The sequence below is a fragment of the Misgurnus anguillicaudatus genome, chromosome 12 (genome assembly GCF_027580225.2).
Source record: "Misgurnus anguillicaudatus chromosome 12, ASM2758022v2, whole genome shotgun sequence".
In the NCBI taxonomy this organism is placed as follows: Eukaryota; Metazoa; Chordata; class Actinopteri; order Cypriniformes; family Cobitidae; genus Misgurnus; species Misgurnus anguillicaudatus.
Genome location: NC_073348.2, coordinates 9,433,724 through 9,458,043, shown reverse-complemented (window position 1 = coordinate 9,458,043; position 24,320 = coordinate 9,433,724). Strand labels below are relative to the sequence as shown.

At 39.1% G+C, this 24,320-nt stretch overlaps 1 protein-coding gene and 1 long non-coding RNA gene across 3 annotated transcripts; one reads left to right on the top strand and one right to left on the bottom strand.

Moving 5' to 3' along the window:
- Positions 1-1,784: 1,784 nt before the first annotated feature.
- Positions 1,785-15,312, top strand: LOC129445862 (uncharacterized). Of its 2 annotated transcripts, none has more exons than XM_073874724.1 (4): positions 1,785-2,720; positions 5,359-5,464; positions 6,000-6,055; positions 15,131-15,312. In XM_073874724.1, exons 1-4 carry the CDS (start codon positions 2,703-2,705, stop codon positions 15,239-15,241), a joined length of 291 nt encoding a protein of 96 aa, XP_073730825.1. In that variant the 5' UTR covers positions 1,785-2,702; the 3' UTR covers positions 15,242-15,312. The 2 variants fall into 2 exon arrangements, with proteins under 2 accessions (XP_073730825.1, XP_055062836.2); XM_055206861.2 differs by having other exon boundaries at positions 1,785-4,774.
- On the bottom strand, positions 7,108-9,325 carry LOC129455186 (uncharacterized). Its single transcript, XR_012372451.1, has 2 exons — positions 8,727-9,325; positions 7,108-7,297 (listed from the first exon to the last, which is right to left on the bottom strand). It is a non-coding gene; the product is annotated as an uncharacterized lncRNA (long non-coding RNA).
- Positions 15,313-24,320: the final 9,008 nt, after the last annotated feature.

Genomic DNA, 24,320 nt, shown 5'->3' with positions numbered 1-24,320 from the left:
ACTCACTTTCAACTCTCCCTGGCTTAGCTTCCCCTGTGCTGGACCTTGCCTCTGCTGGATCCTGCTCTGCTTACTGATTGTACAGCTACATATGCATGAGAAGAACATCAGTAAAAAATATGACTAAGAATAATTCCTTTTTTTAATTCAATCTGTGCTTTAGTCAGGTTATAATCTAGTAAGTGGAACTATTGCATTTTATCCTATATGTAAATATGTAATATTGTGCTGTATTTTTCTATTTGTGTGTCCTTTATAAACCTTTGATTGATTGGTTGATTGATATGCCTACCCTGCTGAAAAAACAGCATCAAACCAGCATGGGAATTATGCTGGTCTATGCTGGTTTGATGCTGGTTTAGCTGGTGGTCACCAGCATAAAAGCACCAAAACACAACATATGCTGGTCTTGCTGGTATGCTGGTTTTTCCAGCAGGGTAATATGATTGCCTACCCACCCCTGCACACTGCCCCATCACTGTTTTTGTACTGGTTCCATTCTCCTCCTCCTCTTGTTCTGCTTTCCTTCCTCTTCCTCATCAATATGACTGCAAGGGTCATCATCAACCTGTCTCTCTCCATCAGTGACCTTAACAGCTAATATACAGACATACAGGGATTCCTTAGACCATTTTACTGTTTGAACACAATGATGACGTGGAAACGTATGAACGCGCATGTTGGCAATGGAAGTATGGAAAGAATCAGCAGTGAAGCAACACAGACAGAGAAAGTTATATTTAAAAGTTGACTTTATCAAGTTTTTCAACACAGCTACCAGATCCGTGTACTATAGTGGAGTGAATAGAAGACGTTAGCAGATGGCCAAATATAAAGTATATTATTAGTGCAACCAAACGCAATTACCAGACATTTTGATGCTGGGAAACTGTTTTGATAAACTTACTGAGTTGCTAACACGTTAAAACCACTGGGGAACAACACCACTTCTGTTGCCAAAATGTGCACGCAGTCTATTTCATCAATTTCATAAGCGGGATAATGTAGAGCGAGGCGGTTCTTATAGCGAACAAAACCCCGTAAGGCTGATTCAAGCTCCGCTTTGCGTGGGGTCCTGATAAGCCTGTCGGGGTTGTATTCGCGCTTATATATGCCTATATTTAAATGCAAATATAAATGATTTCAGTGTATAATAGATGCATCACTAATTGTGCACCTGACCTGTCCATGCTGCTGGTCCTTCCTCATCTGCACTTCCTGCCAGAGCGTCGTTTTAACTGCGAAAAAGGTCTGTTAATTTGGCGCATTTAGCTGCCTCTTTTGATCGGCGCCTTTGAGCCAATCGGATGTGAGGAAAAACGAGGATCAGTCCAAGTTGGGAGGGGGCGCTCTTATCCCCCCTCAAGATTTGAAGAATTGGTTTGGCCCGGTCTGAAACAGACACGTTCCGCTGCAGCTGAGCGCCTGGTTAGGCATTAAAAAAAAAAAACTTTTTGACCTCCGGCCGGTTCGGCCTGAAATGGACCGGCCGTTCGGGATTGCTCCCGGAACTCCCGATGGCCAGTCCGCCCCTGGTGATGAATGAATCTAGATGAGAGAGATGGGGTGGAGGAGAGATGCTGCAAAAAATCTGTCACGGGACAGAGGTGAGGGACTGCCATTTATAGGCACCTCTTTGCACTGATTGGTTGGATCACATGACCATGCTCCTCCCGAACTTAGTTAAATAAACTTCATTAAATAAAATTATAACACAATGGAAATAAATGTCAAATTAGATCTTTCTGCATGGAACAGGACTGTTTTGCCCGTTTAAAAAAAATTCAAGTATGTAATTTAATCAAAATCAATTTAAGGTAAACAATGATTTAAAACAGCTTAGTAGATAGACGGAAACTGAAACAATCGCACCAGAATCATCGAGCTGCGTCAAGCGCGTTCACGCGAGGGGGAGTCAGATTCTGGCAGGGAGTCGGATTTTGAAACAACACCTGCCGTTCACTGTAGGCTTTGAAAGGGGACTTATGATAAAGAAAATATATCACCTGTCAGTGAACTTTGAGCTTTATCATTTTACAGGTATTATTTATGCTCTTAAAGCAACATTACACACTAACTAAAGTTTGGAAATGGGATCAGGAAAAACAGGACCTTTTAAAAGAATCTTCTGATTCCAGCTGATCTGGCCGACTTGTCCAATAAATATTGGCTGAGAACATCAATAAACTAGGATATTAATGTTTTACTCAAGTTAATAGGGATTCCACTATATGAACATAAACAACAAACAGAATGTGTACAAACAGCATTGGTATGCGTAATAAGAAAGTCTTGTATCAAATGTATTAAAAATAAATGCACACATATACAGATAGTTTAGAATTGGAAACAGATTAATGTTAGATCAAAGAAAAAAAATATTGAAGACATATTGTAGCAGTATTTTAAATTTAACAGCCTGAAAAAAATGCTGGGTTATTTTAAAGTTAACATTCAGCAAAAAATCAGCTAGAAAGTAGTCCAGCAGGCAAGCAGAGTATACAAAAGGTTCTGGGGAATGTGCCAATCAGATTATAGTTTGACACAGAAACACATTCCTAAAGATGTTAAATAATTGATTTGCGTGTTTAGCTTTGTATTATGATGTTTCTATGTTTAAAACTTTAAAAGGTTATGCTGACATCTCAAAGGAGGGCCTTGTTTCTTGATCCTATGGGAGAAAGTTCATCGAATATGAAACGATGCCAGGATGTAACAAGGTATTTGTTCATTTGTGACCCGCTCTGGCGAAATGAGTCGGAAGTCGCAACGTTCCGTTTTAAGATATGAGCCGATAATGTGGAAAAACAATGAAATTATCAAAAAAAATATTTTTAGCTAATATCAAAGAACAGACATTAAAAAATAATCTCCCAAAGTTTCGTAGTCCAAATAATTGAGTAAAGGTGTTTAAATGACTATTAAAGTTGAAACAGTTTTACTAAATTCGCTGGAAAGAACATTGCTTTTCTCAAATCCTCTCGTCACCCCCGAGCAGTTCGGGGGATCCCCTGAAACGTCTCCAATCTCTCCAAATATGGTGTTACACTTTGTTTTAGAGCCAATCAGAAATCTTCATAAAGGCTGATCATTTGTCAATGGGAAACCCCGGGGCACGCGACTGGTCCAGCCATCCTCCTGTCATACTGTCATACTCACAGCACTCTCCTCTCCTATTTAACTCCTTTTAGAATTGGTTACACTGTTATTGTCAACTAACCTACACAAAGATATGATTGCATAGGCAAGCATTATTGTTTTCTTTTTGCTTGTCTCTCAGCCTCTCAATTTCTCTCACACGCGAACGCGCGCGCACACACACACACACACTGGTTTCCATGTTTTGTGGGGACATTCCATAGACGTAATGCATTTTATACCGTACAAACTGTATATTATATTCCCCTAACCTACCCCATTCCCTAACCCCAACCATCACAGAAACCCTTCCACTACTTCACATTTTCAAGAAACATCATTCCGTTTGATTTATAAGCTTGTTTCCTCATGGGGACATCAAAATGTCCCCACAAGGTCACAAAAACACTGGTATTCCTATCTTTGTGGGGACAATTGGTCCCCACAACGTGATAATTACCAGGTACACACACACACACACACACACACAAACACACACACATTGTTTTGTGGGGACATTCCATAGACGTAATGTTCTATTCCCTTCCCCTAACTCAAACCCCAACCATCACAGAAACCGTTACTTCACATTTTCAATAAACATCATTCTGTTTGATTTATAAGCTAGTTTCCTGGTTTACTGTAATGACATTTATATTAATGTCTTTGGTCAAACTAAGCTGTAAAATAAATCGTTTATCCCTTTAAAAATGCAATGGATTTTGAAAGATATCTACAAAAAACTTTAAAGGCGTTTTTCTCAGGTTTTCAGTTGGAAAAAGAGGACAGACAACCTTAATTCAAATGTCTATATCTTTAAAACCATTCAAGGTATGACTTTGACTAGGATATCATTTGAAAGCTTATGATCTCCTCTTTTCATCGATACCAAAATCTCAATTTTGAAATTTGGGTCACTGTGACTCATTTTGCTGGATCAGGTCACATTTATAAAAATGTGCTTTTTGTATTTGAAATGTATATTTTCTATGGTAAAATTAGTTGTTTTAGTTTGACAAACATGATATTTTTATCCTTTAACTCATTCACCGCCAGCCTTTTTGAGAAAAGTTGCCCACCTGCATTTTTGTGATTTTAACAAAAGTTTCACAAAATTCCTTGCAGGAAAAATTATCTTCTATAAATATATAAACATACAAATTATATCAAATTAAAGAACACACCCTCTGCTTTCAAACAAACAACAAACAAACAAACAAACAAACAAAATGGGGAAAAAACGTTTCATTATATATTTACTTTTTCCATTTTGAGCAAAAAGCTTAAAAAAATGCGTTTTTGTAAAGGAATTTATGTTAGAGATCAGACTCAGAATGACTATCAAACATAAAGGCAGTTCAAATAAATCATCAAATCATTTTAACTTCCGTTTTTGATAAATTGGCGGTCTAGTGGATAAAAGCGGTATTACACTTTCACTTTGAAATTCGTCCAGAAAGGCATATTTGTTAGTTAAATATTAACTCATAATTGATGAGATAACTCGTCAATGGCGGTGAATGAGTTAAGGGCTTTTATGCGTCACAAGGGATGCAATTTTTCAAGGTGGTCTTGTGATACACTTCCTCACCCAAAACAACAAGATGGCACATCATCTGATGTCTTTGCCTTGAAAGTAAGTGATGTTAAATAGCTTGTTCACCTCATTATTCTAAACCAGTGGTTCTCAATTCCAGTCCTTGCCCCCCCACAACATTTTAGATGTCTCCATAGATAAAACATCTGATTCAGTTCATCCGCTTGTTAGTGTGTTATTTAAGGAAACATTTCAAACATTTTGGCAGGAGCCTGATGAGTGGATTCAGGTGTTTCATATAGACGGTTTCATTAGACGCACGTGATACACGTCTGGATCCGAACCTTACTTCTGTTTTCGTTTTTTTAATGGCCTAACTAGTTGCTAAACTGATCTCTTGAACAAATGCCTCGTCAAAAATTTACCGGAAGTTACTGCGGGCCGCGACAGCCGCTTGTTTATGTTGTTACTACTGAAACCGTCTATAAGAACACATTGAAACCAAAAACAATACTCAGAAGGGGCCCGAGGACTGGAGTTGAGAACCACTGATCTAAACTATCAATGCCATAAAATATGGTCTTGGAAAACACAAAGAATTTACTATATTTATATTCTGCATATTTATTCTGATAATGTCACATTTCTCTTTGTAAAATTGTTTCTTTTATTACTTTTTTTAGTTTGCTGAATTTGTACTCCGAGAAGAACCAATTGTGTTTCTCAACACAATGGAAGGAGTAGAAGAGCTAAGAAAAGAAATAGCTGTCACTCATCTCCAAAACAGTGGTAAGTGTTATGTATTTGCAAAGTATTTCAGAGAAGCCTAGTGTTTAATTGTTTAATTTTTTACTGTCTTGACAGTCTGCTTAGATTATAGGATTAGTGGCGGCCAGTGACTTCTCTTCCGAGGGGCGCTTATTCAAAATTTGTATTTGTTGGATCATGTGAACCTATGTGCATCATGTGTCTTGCCAGAAAAGTGCCTGCTGCACATGCATCGAAAGGATTTATGATATATGATAAAACCCGAAACAATACACTAAATTAACACTAAACTTCGATTATACATGAAATTAACCCTTTTAAGTCCCTTGTGGTCAAAATGATCCCCAAGCCACTTTTCTTAAGTTAAAAAAAATTGTGACCTTCATCTCAGTGCAATAAGATTTTGTGACTTTTCTAGATTATCTGTCAATATTCATGTAAAAAAGATGAGTGCTGTGACTTCCCCAAAGGTACTTTGGTCCCAACAAACAGTTTGAAATCCCCTGAGTTACAGCTTTTGTCTCATTCTCACTTTTTATTTTGTTTTTTTTTTTAGATGACCTGAGCCAACATTGCCATGTCTGTGGGGAGAAAAGTGGTGATAATAACTGGGTATGTAGTTACTAACTGTTTAGTTGATAATGTCATAATCCCAGCAAACATGTCCCATTGGGCCCCAGGTGGGGCCACTGTGGGCAAAAAATTGGGGCCCACAGCGGGCTGCCCCTGTGGGCCCCACTACCGGCGTGAAATGCGGGGCACGTGTGGGCCCCACACTATGGGGCCACAATGGGGCCCCAGTGGGACAGCCCAAAGTGTGGGCTGGATGTGGGCTTACTGTGGGCACATTGGGCAAAGCGTGAGCTAACTGTGGGCAAAGTGTGGGCTTACTGTGGGCACATTGGGTAAAGTGTGGGCTTACTGTGGGCACATTGGGCAAAGTGCGGGCTAACTGTGGGCAAAGTGTGGGTTTACTGTGGGCACATTGGGTAAAGTGTGGGCTAACTGTGGGCAAAGTGTGGGTTTACTGTGGGCACATTGGGTAAAGTGTGGGCTAACTGTGGGCAAAGTGTGGGCTTACTGTGGGCACATTGGGTAAAGTGTGGGCAAAGTGTGGGTTTACTGTGGGCACATTGGGTAAAGTGTGGGCTAACTGTGGGCACATTGGGTAAAGTGTGGGCAAAGTGTGGGTTTACTGTGGGCACATTGGGTAAAGTGTGGGCTAACTGTGGGCACATTGAGCAAAGTGTGGGCTTTCCTTGGGCACATTGAGCAAAGTGTGGGCTTTCTGTGGGCACATTGGGCAAAGTGTGGGGCTTACTGTGGACACATTGGGCTAACTGTGGGCACATTGGGCAAAGTGTGGGATAACTGTGGGCCTAACTGTGGGCACATTGGGCAAAGTGTGGGCTAACTGTGAGCACATTGAGCAAAGTGTGGGCTAACTGTGGGCTAACTGTGGGTACACTGGGCAAAGTGTGGGCTTACTGTGGACAAAGTGTGGGCTTACTGTGGACAAAGTGTGGATTTAATGTGGGCACACTGGGCAAAGTTTGGGCTAACTGTGGGCAACGTGTGAGCACATTGGGCAATAAATACAGTAGGCACCCTGGCTGTAAATACACGGAAGTAAAATATAGAAAATTATGTGCAAAACATGTGGATTGAATACTGAATTTCTTTTATTTTACAAAATCACATAAAACCACTTATTACTAAACAAAAGAAACAGAACAATGTGAATCTCCTCAGGGGCACCAGTTGATATTATCTTCTGGTCCTTCTGATTCCTCCCCCATCCTGCTCTCTGTCACTGCAGATGTGGTGTCCTGGTTGCTTTTTTTGTCACAGCATCTAAGTGAAAACATAAAAAACAATATAAACATCAACATTTAAACAAGTTTTTTTTTTTACAAAAAGTCAATCATGATTAATCCAAGTAGGAAACTAATTATAAAAGGGGTTTTCTACATTTTAACATTGTTTTTAGCCCCAATTATTAAAATACTTCAATTGCTTGATTTGAGACCTAGTTATTATGTGCTTAACGTTTTAAGTGTCACCCCACCCTATTGAGTTAAATCTACACTCTTGAAGCTTTCAAACAATATACAGTTTGTCATGATTAGATAAGAATTCATATGCAAACATTGAAGTAAGTGTAGGCGTCCTGCTGGTGGGACAGTGACATTTAGCAGAAAATAAATGTTTTGAGGCACACTCTCTTCATAAATGAATCAATTACTCTCCCTACATAATTTACTTTATAAAACACTGTTGAAATGTCTATTCTGGAGGCTTAGACCTTTGCAACGATATATAGTTTTTAGTGATAGATTAAAATATACATCAACAATATTAATGTAAACTTAGGTGTCCCGTATTCGGGACGGCGGCGCTTAACAGTTTAAAGTCTAAGCTATATATATATATATATATATATATAAGAAATCGTTCAGTGCAAGATAACATTGGTGTAGTAGCATATATAAGTAAATGTATACTTGTAAATGTAAGCAAAGGGACTTACATTTGCTCCCGCCCGGATTTATGCCTAAAGAATCCGTACAGCTGATCTGTCCTTTATAAGTCTGATAAAACTAAAAGGTCTTTATATATTTGAAGGATGCAATACTACTCTATAGGTATATAAGATTAAAGGAGAAGTCCATTCTTAAAATGGGGCCCATTGAATTTTCATAGTAGGAAAAATTACTATGGTCAAGTCAATGGGGACCATTTTTGAATGAACTACTCCTTTAACATTAGCAGAAACAGTGTGTGGTGTTTTATGTGAGCTTTAAGGTGGCAATAATAAGATAAGTGCTAAGATACTATAATTTATACAATGTATACATCACTAGTTTTTCTTACCAAGTATTTCAAGTAGGTTTTATTGCTTTAACTGGATCCAAATGGATGATCTTATAATTGTCTTTGTTTAATGGTACATCTTTAGGATTTTATTGCAGAAAGCTGATGGATATTAACCAGCGAGTCACTATTTGATTTAGGTGAATGAGCTGTGTTCTGACCTTGAGCACAATAAAATATGAAATGATGACAGAAAAACATTTTTTATTAAAACTAACTTATATGCATCTTTTAATACATGATATGGGACTGAGGTGTACATCAAGTCAAAGTGAGCTCTGACTATTTAATAGGTAGTTAATATTTTGTAGTTATATTTTTTATTTATCCATTGTATTGAGGAGAGCGTTTTGAGCACTTATTCTGACCCATTTATTTTAGGTGCAAATACAAACAAAGTAATACTTACTCTTCAGCCAATGGAAAAGATCAAACACAACAAGAAACTTAGCTGAAAGAAAAGTGAACATGAAAGTACAATAGTTATTAATGCAGAATTGATGGCTTCTGTTTAAATTCTTCTACTGTAAACTGTGTTCCCGTACTGTAAGTTACGTTATAACCTTATTATTTACGCGTAAAAACCCTACATTGAAATAACCTGCGTAATAATTAACTAAACAATGTAAAATACATTTAAGAACGAGGATAACACATTTTATAGAACTAAAGACAAATAAAAGATCTGCTCTACATTAGCTCATAGCTACATCACGAGGTCAGCCAAACAAACAGCTTAAATCAACAGTAAACATTAAAGTTCATAATATTTTAGTCATATCAAATTACTAACAACAAAATGAACATTACTGTGAACTTATTTTAATGAAGTAACCAGGATTTAAGGAAAACTTACCTCAGAATTTATCACAGAAACGAAAACTGTCGTCTGAGGTAAACATCGGTTAAATTCAGTTTTTGAACTCACGAGGATGGAGGCGCGTGCCCGCAAATAATAGGTGTGTTCGACCTCATGCGGCGCTGACATGTTGATGACGTCAATGTACCGCGAGAGCGGTTCGAAATTAGACCTCTACGTGTAATTTCTTGACTCAGTCTCGCGATACGTTTACGTCATCAACATATAATGTGGGTTCTCGCAGCGCTTCATGAAGTCGAAGTTCGACAAACATGCCTAATAACACATGACAAAAGACAACATGTTAAAACACAATAAAAATGGTAAAGAAAGTGTTTCTCATAGCGAAGCACTGCGTTCAGACGGACTGAAAATTAGAACTTGTTTAACATTAAATATTTTTTATTGTATTAAAATTAACAGAAATGTTGTGCTTTAAAGCATAGCTTTTAAGATCCTTATCCGGGTGTGTGTTCAATTATTTCTACATAAACATGCATGCACATTTTGTTCTAAATGGACAGACCTTCATAAAAATGTATAAAAATGGTTTTATTATAGCAAGTGTAGTAACTGTTTTTGATTTAACAACAACAATTAACATCAAAAGGAAATGATCTGCTAAGATAATAACAACCAATGATAATTATTTTAATAATTTAATAATAATTATACTTATTTTAATCATTCAAATATGAAAAAAAATATTATTACTATATGATAAATGAATCAGAAATCAGAATCAGAAAGAGCTTTGCCAAGAATGCTTGCACATACAAGGAATTTGTTTTAGTGACATAAGCTTCCAGTACACAAAGACACCAACACACAGACAAAAATTGTAGGCAAATAAATAGGTGTGTAAACAATTGTGCTATAAATGACAATTTAATAGGATTAAATAAGATGCAGGGATGTAGAATGGAGGGGTAACAAATAAAATATAAGGATATAGCACTTTTTTTGCATAAGCATGAGTGGGGAACATTTAACTGTTCATGAGGTAGATTGCCTGGGGGAAGAAACTGTTTTTGTGCCTTACTGTTCTGGTATTCGCGGCTCTGAAGCGCCGGCCAGATGGCAAAAGTTCAAAATGGGGTGACTTGGATGTGAGGGATCCAAGAATAAATGGCAAAATAATTGGGGCTAGCTAGAAAATATGGGGCTTGTGTGGGTTTTTTTGTGGGCAAGCCCACAGTGGGATGGCCCACAAAAAAACTCATGGGGCGCAAAAGGGCAAAGTAATAGAGGGCCCGCATGGGCTAGCCCATATGGGCCCTGTTTGGGTTTTTCTGTGGGCAAGCCCACAGTGGGTTGGCCCACAAAAAACCCCTCATGGGGCCCAAAAGGGCAAAGTCATACGGGGCCCGCATGGGCTGGCCCATATGGGCCCTGTTTGGGTTTTTCTGTGGGCAAGCCCACAGTGGGTTGGCCCACAAAAAAACCCTCATGGGGCCCAAAAGGGCAAAGTCATACGGGGCCCGCATGGGCTGGCCCATATGGGCCCTGTTTGGGTTTTTCTGTGGGCAAGCCCACAGTGGGTTGGCCCACAAAAAAACCCTCATGGGGCCCAAAAGGGCAAAGTCATACGGGGCCCGCATGGGCTGGCCCATATGGGGCCTGTGTGGGTTTACTATGGGCAAGCCCACAGTGGGCTTGCCCCTAGTAAACCCATGTAGGGCCCCCAAAGGGCAAACTACTGTGGGCCCCACATGGGCTTACCCGCATGGGGCCCATTTGGGGTTTGGTGTGGGTTTGCCCTGCCCACAGTGTCCCACAGCATACCCACAGTGGGCCCGCATGGGCATGTTTGCTGGGATAGTGTTTCTCAACTGTTTCTCGTACCTCTTCCCAGAATGTTTTAGATGTATCCTATATACTGCATAGCACGTGATTCAACTCATCAGCTTGTTAGTATGTTGTTGTGGCAATTTTCTAAGTAAGAGAAAGTCAGTCTTTCATATGTTTTTGTAGTGGGCCTTACATGGGGCACCAATATATGTGGTGATCTTTACATGGTGCACCACTTGTGTAGTATGCCATACACAAGACACTAGAGGTGGTGTGAGTTTTGGTCACCTTCACGTGGACTGTCTGTGTGTATGTGTCAGATGACTTCTCCCTCATTTACCTCAGGGTAACAGCTAAGGAATATCACCTTAACAGTATAAGAATGATCCAAATTGATCATCCAGCAAATAAGAAATATGTAAATGGAGATAGTTTGCTATCTTGTTTATCTGGAGGACTTTGTGAGAATCTGTCTAACTTGTAGAGACTTTAACCCTCTGGGGTCCGACCATTTTGGGACACTCTCAGAGGTTCTGACATGCTCTTACATTTGGTCTTTTTTCAGTTGCTTTAAAACATAATAATGGGAAGTGTCTCATACCACTGCGTTCAGCGCAAACTGGGCTAAAATATTATATGAGCTACATGTATGTACATGTTTGTATTTTTGAAAGAAAAATGTTTATGCGTGGTTTTTAAAAAAGCAAAATTTTTAAGTCACTGATATAAGTCCACAAAACCCATACTAAACATGTTTTAACAAGACTTTCCTAAACATAATCTAGTAGTCTAGAGTTTTTTCTTTAAAATGATGTGACAATGTCGGAGCTAATGGTGTAGTGGGCAGCGCTCCGACATATGGTGCAAACGCACTTCCGGCGACCCGAGTTCGAATCCCGGCTCGAGGTCCTTTGCCGATCCCATACCCCTCTCTCCACCCTCTACTTCCCTGTAGTCTCTAAAATCTACTGTCTATCAATAAAGGCAAAATGACCCAAAAAAAATAATTATAAAATGATGTGACAATCACTATGCCTACTTATTCACATAAAACAATGTATTGATTTAGAAATTGTAAGACACTTTTTGTTTAGAGTGGCCGTATGCGAGAAGGATTGATTGACAGCAAGCAAACAAAGGCTCGCATAATGAGCTGCATAAAGAGCTGCATAATGAGGCAGGAGGGAACTACAGTAAAGAATGTGAGGACAAATGTATACATGTTTGTTTGAGGTTTATTAAGTTAACAATATAATCAAAATAGAAATGATGGTTAGTAGGACATTTTAAGTTTATTTGGAAACATACCCTATTCCTAAAACTTTGTATAAACTAAGAAACTGATACACAACAGAGCTGTAAACTTCATGTGGCTCATGTTACCATATAACTTTATGTCCAAAAAGTGTTTTTCCACTTCATAGTTTTGTGCTGATGAGAGAGATGCAGACCTCTAAGAGAGTTATAAACAGCTGTTAGCATAAATTGTCCACAGAAATACCCTTACTTATATAACTGATGGGTAAATGTCACTGATACTAAGTTACATTCATATACTATCTTGTACATAAACTTAATCTCAGATAAACATTTGCAGCACTTAATATAAAAAGCTGTTTTCAGATGACTGTTTTCAGATGCCCATCCCCTTATCGTCTAGCTTCTGTTTTAAACGTGTTTCTGTATGCGCGTATGAACTTTAAAAACACACCGCATGTGCGCAAGCTCGCGTCTCCGTGTAACGCAGCGCTCATAAAAACGGTGTCGCGTGTAAAGCGCAATGTATGGAATTACCTTGCATGTAAACAATATGGAATCATTTTACAGCAAATCCCGCAGTGCAGCATTTACTCAAAGTTGCCATGACAGATACGAAAGTGAATAACTGTGTCTTAACACTGTACAACATTACAGATATCCGCCATTATGGGAGGTCACGCGTACTCGTTTGTAAATAAGCATGTAAACATGGAATCATATTACAGCACACACTTAAAAGATACAGCAGTGCAGGCTTACTGAAAGTTTCCACGAAGGATATAAGTGAATAACTGTGTTTAACACTGTTACAGCATGCAACAGTGAAATCCGCCATTACGTGAGATCGCGTCCGTTTGTAAACAATGCGAAACTTTTTCAATCCGAAGCGTGTAGTCTGCTAAGGTTGCTTAACGTAACTGTATGTAGGCTGAACTGCACAAGCCATGAGCATATTAAGTTACATGATAGCAAATATAAATGGTATAAATTAACTGTTAACGTTACTTACTTCTAATCCAGCAGTGCGTTCTCCATTGTTCTTCTTAGGTAACGTTAAAGATAAATGCTTCTCTTCCTCAATGTCCAGACATAAATGAAGATATTCCTCACGTGTGTGAATAAAGTTTATAATCCAAACATGCGGTAAAAAGTCTTTAAATCTGATCAAACTTTACGCTTTGCTTGTTATGGTTGAACAGCTCGTGTCTTCATTACCATGTCAACAGCTGTGGGCGTGACCAAATTAAAGATAATGAAGTCAGCCAGGAAAAACGGTACTCTCTTTACTTCAATGCAGATTACATAAACAGGCAATATTTGTTTTCGATTATATTTAGCTTGTTTAAAAGTAGACATTTCGGGGGTTTTTTTGGATGTGTGTGTCAAGCTTGTGTGACGAGTAATCGCGGAGTTTCAATTGATTTTTGTAACGTGTTTTGAGAGACAGCTGGCGGAGACAGAAATGTCTGGATGGACACCCTGTTTATTTTCTTTATTTGACAAAAACACAAAGATCTGTTGTTATTGTGAATGAACACATATTAAAGAAGACCCTTTACCGTTTCAAATGATGTCAAACACGTAAGTGTATGATTATTAATGATGGAGTATTTTAAGTTGATTCTGCCATGATAAGGAAAAAACACGTCAAAATGCGGCCCCGCGTTTTTGGACCCCACGGGGTTAAGTGAATCAAAACCAACCACGAGCAGTAGGCGGGGTTAGGGCACACAACTCGCATTACATTTTTAATCCAAGTAACTTCACTTTCATTACATGTACAGCCTAAACTAGTTACATTTATCCAATAAAATTAAGGTGCATATGTTTACAAATGTAAACTTACTGAATGATCATAAATAGACCCCTTCACGGTTCACGTCACAGGCTGTTCCCACTGCGCATGTCGGGGTCAGAAAAGTCATTACAGCAGATTGGGTTGCGTATTATTCGGTATCGTCAAAAATGCCTACTTACGTCGTGGGCTGTGAAAATCGCACCAGGTCTTCCGTTAAGTTTTCGCGATTCATGCTGAAACTCAAAAACAAAAAAATACAACATTTGCGTCTGCAAGCAATTAACGTGCAGACTGGGACAATGCAAAGATCAAAGAGGCTTGTGTTTGTAGTGCTCACTGTATTTGAGGTAAGTCATCATTTTTCAGCACTGTTAGATTAAATTATAAAGCCTAAATGGTATGAACAGTTCGACCCCGTGCTGCGTGCGCACCCGATAGTCATTCAATGTTTACAAACCTTGAAGGGGTCTATTGTTCATTGTAGGTCAATGTACATTGGGTTTTAAATTTCACTTATTAATCCAAGTCACTACAATCTCATTGCATGTACAACCTCAACATGTTACGTTTCTTCAGTAAAACAAAGGCTCTCAAATGCAGCTGTTACTTGATAGTTCCGTACTGACTTCCTGTTTCTGTTAAAATGTTGCTGTACGTTCCAAGGCACTCCAGTGATCCATTTAAGCAGAAATTCAATTATTAGTTTAATAAGCTGAAAACACAGTGGGGTGGTTTCCCGGACAGGGATTAGTTTAAACCAGGACTAGGCCTTAGTTTAATGAGGAAATATAACTAGTTTTAACAAACATGCCTTACAAAACCATTACTTGTGTGCGTTTTGAGGCAAAACAAAGGGCACTGATGTATTTTAAGATATGTCAGTGCAAGTTGTTTTCAGTTTGGACAGCTCTTACATTTATTTTATTCTAGGACTAGTCTAATCCCTGCCCGGGAAACTGCCCCAGTTGTGTGTTATAACTCACATGTTTTATAAGACACATCTACCACTTCAATTAGAATCAAGTGAATAATGTAAGTACCACAAAAGGCTATGTTGTCTATCATGTTCCTTGTAAAAAAACTTTTTACCTTTGCTTAATTTCAGGTTGCCTGTGACTGCTGCAGTCGTTGGTACCACCAGTCATGTGTGCAAATGACATCCAAGGTTTTTTGGCATCAACACATTTTTTTTGTCCTGGCTGTTGAAACAACATGAAGAAATGTATGTGTTTCTGAGAAAGGCACAATTTTTTTTAATTATTTTATTAAAGCAACAATTAAAAACCATCCACCATTTCTTTTACCATGACATATGCATGATGAAGATTATCAGCCAATAAGATAAGATAGATTTCTTGTTAAAAAATATTCTTAAAAGATCAGCACCCTACACATCTAAGAACACAAATTAAATGTCTTAACATTTAAATACGTTTGTGCAACACTTAAATATTACATCTAAGAAACCAATTATTATTATTATACAATCTATTATGTTATAAATCAACAACAAAACACAAGACACTTATCCATAATCAGCTGAGTCTCTATTTTGTCACTAAGTAATAATGATTTAATGGCACCAGGCTAATAAGTAGACTGCTAATAAAAACACTAAATTCAAACTTTATATAAATTAAGATTCAAGCTGATGAGTAAAATAGCAGTGCCCAGTTAATACCCCCCTAAAAAAATAAAGCTTTCTTTGTTTTAGTATAAAATGTTGCATTGGACATACAGTTTTGGTGATGTAGGTGTATATCAAACTCATTTGAATACATATTTGGGTATACAGATAGAAGAAATGAGGGGGTAGAATTCAGGCAGATGAGTAAAATAGCAGTGCCCAGTTAATACCCCCATTCCAAAAATAAAGCTTCTTTGTTATAGTATCAAATGTTGCATTGGACATACAGTATTGGTTATGTAGGTGTATATAAAACTCATTTGAATACATATTTGGGTATACAGAAAGAAGAAATGGGGGGGGGTAGAATTCAGGCAGATGAGTAAATTAGCAATGCCCAGTTAATACCCCCCTTCCAAAAATAAAGCTTCTTTGTCAAAGTATAAAATGTTGCATTGGACATACAATATAGGTGTATGTCACACTCATTTTAATAATATGCAGTAAATACCCTTTCAAAATAAAGCTGTTTTTTGGCAATGACAAACCTCTCTATGTCTGTTTAATTAAATGTTCTTTTAGGTATATAATTTTAATAAGGGCATCTAGAGAAGAAATACGAAATTAAACTAAAGAAATTAAACACATAAGTTTAATGTACATTTTTGCTTTTATTTTAATCATATGTTTATACATCTGTTTTTCAGAGCGTCACGTCCCATTGTGTATTTTTGGAACATACTTCAGAAAATTTCAAAACATTATCTCTGATGATCTTAATTTTTTTGTAAAAGCAAATGGTTTGAGATAGGACCAACTGCAGACGCGCAGAAGCATACGTCATGACAGTCTGAGACTGACAGCGCCAGACTGACAATCTGAGGGCGGAAGTGGGCAAACTCCACATCAGTAGGTGGCGGTAATGCGCATTTCCGTTGGTTTGCAAATCGCCATAAAACAACAGATAAAGAAGACCGTGGCGCCAAAAAATTGTCCAATTAAATATTGATGGTTGATACATAAACATTGTCAAACATAATCATTTAATAAATAGATTTATTAAAATAGTTTTCCCCCCTCATCAGAAGCATCATTTTCTGTTAATAATGAAATACTACAGTGTAAGGTCCAAAACTCTCATAGCAGTTTATTATTCTGAAGGATTTTGATAGTGTGCACATAAACATTAACCACTGGACAACGTAGATGCACAGACATCAAGAATCAGAGTATGAATCTCAACAATGGTGACAAAGAAAATGGTAAAAAAGGTCATTATTTAATTATGCCGCAGTGCATTCTGGGAGTCCTGGATAAGATTTGTAATTTGTTGATACCCAGCATGCATTGCAGCATGAAGCTTTTCATTTTATTGTCACCATCATTGTGATTCATACTCTGATTCTTGATATTTGTGTGTCTACATTATACAGCAGTTAATTTTAAGTGTCAGTGTTTCAAAATTCTTCAGAAAGACAAACTGCTAAGAGAGAGCTGGATCTCATACTATAGTATCACATTGTCAGAGAAAGATCCTTCTGATAAGTGTACAAACAATAAATTAATACACAAGTTTTTATATGATGATGTTTAGACTTCATTTACTGAACTGACCACCACCAAAGGATCGCATGCTGTCACAACAAACATGTCTTAAACACACAAAGTTATAGCAATCAAAAGACTGAACAAGGCAAGAGTCAAGAGTCAAATTTAACTCAAACACTGATCACAATAATGGTGACTTGATGAAACAAAATCTCAACCTAAAGTAAGAAAATGACTCTACAAGTAAGATATAATGCAATTTTAGATTTCAGACAGAGATGGTGAGAGAGAGGATAACAGCGCTTTTAATTCTGCTTCATTGTTACTTTTTAATACTCTGTAAGATTGAGACAATATATACATCCAGCAGTGTTCATTTAACTGGGGGTTTTGCTATATGAGGGCTTCCTGGGGGCTAATTGAGGGCTGCCCATGCAGGGCCAGCGCTAAGGGGGCATTGTTTTGCCAATGAGCAAACCTGTGCGGGGCCCTTAGACTATGCCCATACAGGCCCATCGTAAGCTAACTTGCAGGGTTAGTAGGTAATCTGTGAGAGGTTAATCGTGGCGCGAGAGGAGTTTATAAAAGTTAATAAAATCACCATATGATCATCATGGCGGAAGAACAGAACACGGTAAAAAATGCTTTGGTGTTGTGTATTTAGGGGTCAAGCACCGAAGGTGCTGAGACACCTATTGTAATTGTACTTTTTTCTTCTTCTTAGCCATTGGTGTCTATGGCAGCCCTATGAACCGTACGTAGGAAAATGATGAAATTTGGCACAGTTGTAGTGGTGGTCATAAATAGTCAGGTGGCCAAAAATGGGGTCTCTAGCATTAACTCTATAGCGCCACCAGCAGTACAAAAATTCAATGTTCAAATGGTTATAACTGCAGATCCGTTTGATCTATGAAAATTCTACTTAGTACACGTGATTGTGCTCCTCATGCTTATTGTTTTTAATACCTTACAGTAAGACTCCACCCATTACAGTAGCAGCCATTTTGAAATGTACAGTATTTCGTGTTTTCGCTACTCCTCCTTCAAATTTGGTGCAATTGTTATGAAATTTGGCACAGGTGATCTTTGGAGTGAGCCGCATAGAAATGACTGAACAGAATTTTGATATTTATCTTTGTTTAAAAGTAATAAATGCACAAACTTAACGAGGTTGACGCAAAAATGGTTTTGAAACTGTATCTCGATCATTATTTGATCAATCGAAATGAAAATTGGTACACTTCATGTCAACCATAAACTGGGGGACCATGCCAAATCTGGTGACAGCGCCACCTATGGGTCATGAGATATGAAAAAAGGCTATTTTTGCCCATAACTACTGAATTGTTTGTCAGAAAATGATGATTGTGGTGTCTATGGATTCCTTGGCTCATGCCGCATCTGTGGGTGTGTATTATGCCGGGATTGACCGGACCGCTTTTCTGCCATTTTGAAATTAGTCATAAATTGCTATAACGTTTGAAGTATTGGCTATATCGGCAAAAAAATAGGTAGGGAGCTTCAGCATGATGCCCTGAAGGTACCTGGGAAGTCAGAGTACGGCGCCACCTAGGGGTTATAAACAATAACAGTTCTTATAGAACTGCCTATAACTTCTGAATACTTTGTCTGATATTAATTTTCTTTGTGAAATTGTATTCACTGGTTGATGCCGATTGCAACGATACCTCATTTGTCATTTTCCAACATTCTATTCATGTGTTATTGTAAGGCATATGGTAAATGATCTTTTCACTACTCCTTTTACAAATTTTGTTTATTTTATGCCAGGTTCTGCTCGTATAATGTTTGGAGCAATCCGCACAGGAATGACTGAACAGATTTTTCTGGCACCTAGGCAGTTTTTTGAGAAATACCTCTGTAAAGTTGATCGTGCCTGTGATGTTGTCTATTTGTCATAGTTAATTACTGTATATTACATTTCATAGCGTTGCTCTACAGAATGTTTTCTTGTCTTCAATCTCACTTGAGCTTTTTGATTCTCATATACATCGTATTTCTGTTATTTCTGCTCTGCGGTGTCATTTCTACATCTTTGGTAATTGGCATATATCAATCCTGCATCTCTGTAATCTCTTTTCTGCTGTCCCTTGAACTGTGTCAACTGAGTGGTGTGGTGAGTAAGGCAACCGAAAAGAGATTCTGAGTTCTTGGGTTCGAATCCTGCCTGAGGCAATTGTTTATCTCTTCTATTACATTTTGTTCTTTCTCACCTATTCTTCTCGACCTGTCTGTAGTTCACATATGTTCTGTTTTTGCCATAATTTCGGTTGCTTCTCGGCACTGCAGTGGTTCTGCTCTGTGATTGCTACGCTTTGGGTTCTTTGCAGCGCCTTGTATTCTTGATGCACCTTGGGTGCTCAATGCGCCCTGGGTGATTGATACGTTGTATGTTTCTTGCTGTGCTTTGGGTGCTTGATGTTCTTTGTGTGCTTGCTGTGCTTTGAGTACTTGCTGTACTTTGTGGGCTTGCTGTGCTTTGTGTGCTTGCTGTGCTTTGGGAGTTTGCTGTGCTTTGTGTGCTGGCTGTGCTTTGTGAGCTTGCTCTGCTTTGTGTGCTTGCTGTGCTTTGTGGGCTTGTTGTGGTTTGTGAGCTTGCTGTGCTTTGTGTGCTTGCTGTGCTTTGAGAGTTTGCAGTGCTTTGTGAGCTTGCTGTGTGTTGTGTGCTTGCTGTGCTTTCTGTGCTTGAGTGCTTTGTGTGCTTGCTGTGCTTTGTGGCTTGCTGTGCTTTCTGTGCTGGCTGTGCTTTGTGAGCTTGCTGTGCTTTGGGTGTTTGCTGTGCTTTGTGAGCTTGCTGTGTTTGGTGTGCTTGCTGTGCTTTGTGTGCTTACTGTGCTTTGTGAGCTTGAGTGCTTTGTGTGCTTTGTGTGCTTGCTGTGCTTTGTGTGCTTGCTGTGCTTTGTGAGCTTGCTGTGTTTTGTGAGCTGGCTGTGCTTTGTGTGCTGGCTGTGCTTTGTGAGCTTGCTGTGCTTTGGGTGTTTGCTGTGCTTTGTGAGCTTGCTGTGTTTTGTGTGCTTGCTGTGCTTTGTGTGCTTATTGTGCTTTGTGAGCTTGAGTGCTTTGTGTGCTTGCTGTGCTTTGTGTGCTTGCAGAATGATCTTCTTTGTCTTCAATCTCACTTGAGCTCATGTACATTGTATTTCTGTTATTTGTGCTTCTGCTGTGTCATTTCTGCACCTTTGGTGATTGACATGTCAATCCTTGCAGCTCTCTAATCTCTTTTCTGCTGCCCCATGACCTGTGTCAACCGAGTGGCGCATCTAGGAAATCAGATTCATTGAGATTCTGAGTTCTTGGGTTTGAACCCCGCCTGAGGCATGTATTAGGTTTTTCTATTAAAGTTTTGTTCTTCCTCATCAATTCCTCTCAACCTGTCTGTAGTTTACACATGCTCTATTTTTGCCATGTTTGCTGTTGTTGCTCTGCATTGTGGTGGTTCTGCTCTGTGATTACTGCGCCTTGCATGTTCAATGCGCTGTATGGTGCTCGCTGTGCTTTGTGAGCTTGCTCTGCTTTGTGTGCTTGCTGTGCTTTGTGATCTTACTGTGCTTTATGTGCTTGCTGTGCTTGGTGTGCTTGCTATGCTTGGTGTGCTTTGTATGCTTGCTGTGCTTTGTGAGCTTGCTGTGCTTTGTGAGCTTGCTGTGCTTTGTGAGCTTGCTGTGCTTTGTGTGCTTGCTGTGCTTTGTGAGCTTAATGTGCTTTGTGTGCTTGCTGTGCTTTGTGAGCTTGCTGTGCTTTCTGAGCTTGCTGTGCTTGGTGAGCTTGCTGTGCTTTGTCAGCTTGCTGTGCTTGGTGTGCTTTTTGAGCTTGCTGTGCTTTGTGTGTTTGATGTGCTTTGTGTGCTTGCTGTGTTTTGTGAGCTTACTGTGCTTTGTGTGCTTGCTATGCTTTGTGAGCTTGCTGTGCTTTGTGAGCTTGATGTGCTATGTGAGCTTGCTGTGCTCTGTGAGCTTGCTGTGCTTTGTATGCTTGCTGTGCCTTGTGAGCTTGCTGTGCTTTGTGAGCTTGCTGTGCTTTGTGTGCTTTGTGTGCCTGCTGTGCTTTGTGTGCTGGCTGTGCTTTGTGTGCTTTGGTGAGCTTGCTGTGCTTTGTGTGCTTGCTGTGCTTTGTGAGCTTGCTGTGATTTGTGAGCTTGCTGTGTTTTGTGAGCTTGCAGTGCTTGCTTTGGGTGCTCATTATTGCGCTGAAGGTGCTTGGCCCCGAGTTGCTGCTTGCAGCTATATTTAATTGTTTGTTTTTGCATTAACACTTAAGTTATAAGTTATACAAAATGTCTCTAAGTTAAGTATTTTGCGAGTGGGCATTATGACGAAGGCACTTGATCACGTTAATTATTTTGCAATTAGATTGATTTGTTAAGTTACGTTTTCATATTTGTGATTTTTAAATTGTTTTTGACGTCGTATTTTATGAGGGTTTTTTTACATTTTCTGACTTTTAGAAATTCTTTAAATGTTTTCATTTCAATTATAGAACCATATAACGATCCAGAAAGGTTCAGCAGTACCCTTGGAGAAATGCACAACATGCTGCAGTGATTTTCAAGTTTTAACAGAAATGGTGAGAGCCAAATGGTTTGGTGACGAGAAGAAAAACATATGCCTTGCTCGTCAACAGCTTGCTGTTTCCAGCAGTGTACCACTTTCTGTTGAAACCTCAATCGGCAGCCCTCAAACAAAAAAGTTCATTTCTGTTTTTGAGCCAAATGTCTCCTATTATAGCTGGTTGGGGCGTGTCATCGTTGTTTACAACACCAAATTAAACACATGGCACTGCCCCTGTTCCAAAGTGCGCCGTTTGTGTCAGCATAAGTACGTTGCGAAATGGCACCTCTTTAAAACAGACCGTGATCTTTTCCGTACTGTATTCAGCAGAGAAGAATCCCCACCCCAAAAGGCACATACAGTATTGTTCAAAATAATAGCAGTTCAATGTGACTAACCAGAATAATCAAGGTTTTTAGTATATTTTTTTATTGCTACGTGGCAAACAAGTTACCAGTAGGTTCAGTAGATTCTCAGAAAACAAACAAGACCCAGCATTCATGATATACACGCTCTTAAGGCTGTGCAATTGGGCAATTAGTTGAAAGGGGTGTGTTCAAAAAAATAGCAGTGTCTACCTTTGACTGTACAAACTCAAAACTATTTTGTACAAACATTTTTTTTTCTGGAATTTAGCAATCCTGTGGATCACTAAACTAATATTTAGTTGTATGACCACAGTTTTTTAAAACTGCTTGACATCTGTGTGGCATGGAGTCAACCAACTTGTGGCACCTCTCAGCTGTTATTTCACTCCATGATTCTTTAACAACCTTCCACAATTCATACACATTTCTTGGTTTTGCTTCAGAAACAGCATTTTTGATATCACCCCACAAGTTCTCAATTGGATTAAGGTCTGGAGATTGGGCTGGCCACTCCATAACATTAATTTTGTTGGTTTGGAACCAAGACTTTGCCTATTTACTAGTGTGTTTTGGGTCATTGTCTTGTTGAAACAACCATTTCAAGGGCATGTCCTCTTCAGCATAGGGCAACATGACCTCTTCAAGTATTTTAACATATGCAAACTGATCCATGATCCCTGGTATGCGATAAATAGGCCCAACACCATATTAGGAGAAACATGCCCATATCATGATGCTTGCACCTCCATGCTTCACTGTCTTCACTGTGTACTGTGGCTTGAATTCAGAGTTTGGGGGTCGTCTCACAAACTGCCTGTGGCCCTTGGACCCAAAAAGAACAATTTTACTCTCATCAGTCCACAAAATGTTCCTCCATTTCTCTTTAGGCCAGTTTATGTGTTCTTTGGCAAATTGTAACCTCTTCTGCACATGCCTTTTTTTTAACAGAGGGACTTTGCAGGGGATTCTTGAAAATAGATTAGCTTTACACAGACGTCTTCTAACTGTCACAGTACTTACAGGTAACTCCAGACTGTCTTGGATCATCCTGGAGGTGATCATTGGCTGAGCCTTTGCCATTCTGGTTATTCTTCTATCCATTTTGATGGTTGTCTTCCGTTTTCTTCCACGTCTCTCTGTTTTTGCTCTTCATTTTAAGGCATTGGAGATCATTTTAGCTGAACAGCCTATCATTTTTTGCACCTCTTTATAGGTTTTCCCCTCTCCAATCAGCTTTTTAATCAAAGTACGCTGTTCTTCTGAACAATGTCTTGAACGACCCATTTTCCTCAGCTTTCAAATGCATGTTCAACAAGTGTTGGCTTCATCCTTAAATAGGGGCCACCTGATTCACACCTGTTTCTTCACAAAATTGATGACCTCAGTGATTGAATGCCACACTGCTATTTTTTTGAACACACCCCTTTCAACTAATTCAACTAATTGCCCAATTGCACAGCCTTAAGAGCGTGCATATCATGAATGCTGGGTCTTGTTTGTTTTCTGAGAATCTACTGAACCTACTGGTAACTTGTTTGCCACGTAGCAATAAAAAATATACTAAAAACCTTGATTATTCTGGTTAGTCAGACATTGTACTGCTATTATTTTGAACAATACTGTACACATTCTGAGAAGAGCGGTGTCACAGAAGACCATCCCTTGTATCCTCCACATGATCTGGAACTCAAACAAATGGTGCAGTACATTCTACAGCACAAAAAGATACCTGCTGTCCTACCAGACAATATACGTGTACCATCACCAGGCAAAGAGTACCCAAAATTAGGCCTGGCAAACTCGACTCCTTTTAAGGATCCGGGTTATTGTGAGTCACTCACTAAAGTGATCCGGGTTGTGTGAGTCACTTGAATCACTTGAGTCAGTATTGCTAAATCGCCAAGGAAACTCAGTACAGACCCACTTGTAACCAGCTGATCCACGCGACTCGAGATTCTCAGAGCCGGAAACATTGCAGACTCGCAGACCATGGGACTCGCTCTACAGATCCACTAACCGGCTGATTCGCGTGGATCAGCCGGAGCCGGTTAGTGGATCTATAGAGCGACTGAAGTCTCCTCAAAAGCAAATCCACAACAAAAGCCTTTCACTTCTGAGATAACATGCTTATAGGTTTTAGGTTTGGTGTGTGTATGGTCGACCATTTAAAAAATAGGCCTAATA

Coding starts and splice junctions, on each gene's coding strand:
- LOC129445862 (XM_055206861.2), top strand. CDS start 4,649: ATGGCGGTGAATGAGTTAAGGGCTTTTATGCGTCACAAGGGATGCAAT. Junction 4,775..5,358: donor CTGATGTCTTTGCCTTGAAA/GTAAGTGATGTT, acceptor TACTTTTTTTAG/TTTGCTGAATTTGTACTCCG. Junction 6,056..15,130: donor AAAGTGGTGATAATAACTGG/GTATGTAGTTAC, acceptor GCTTAATTTCAG/GTTGCCTGTGACTGCTGCAG.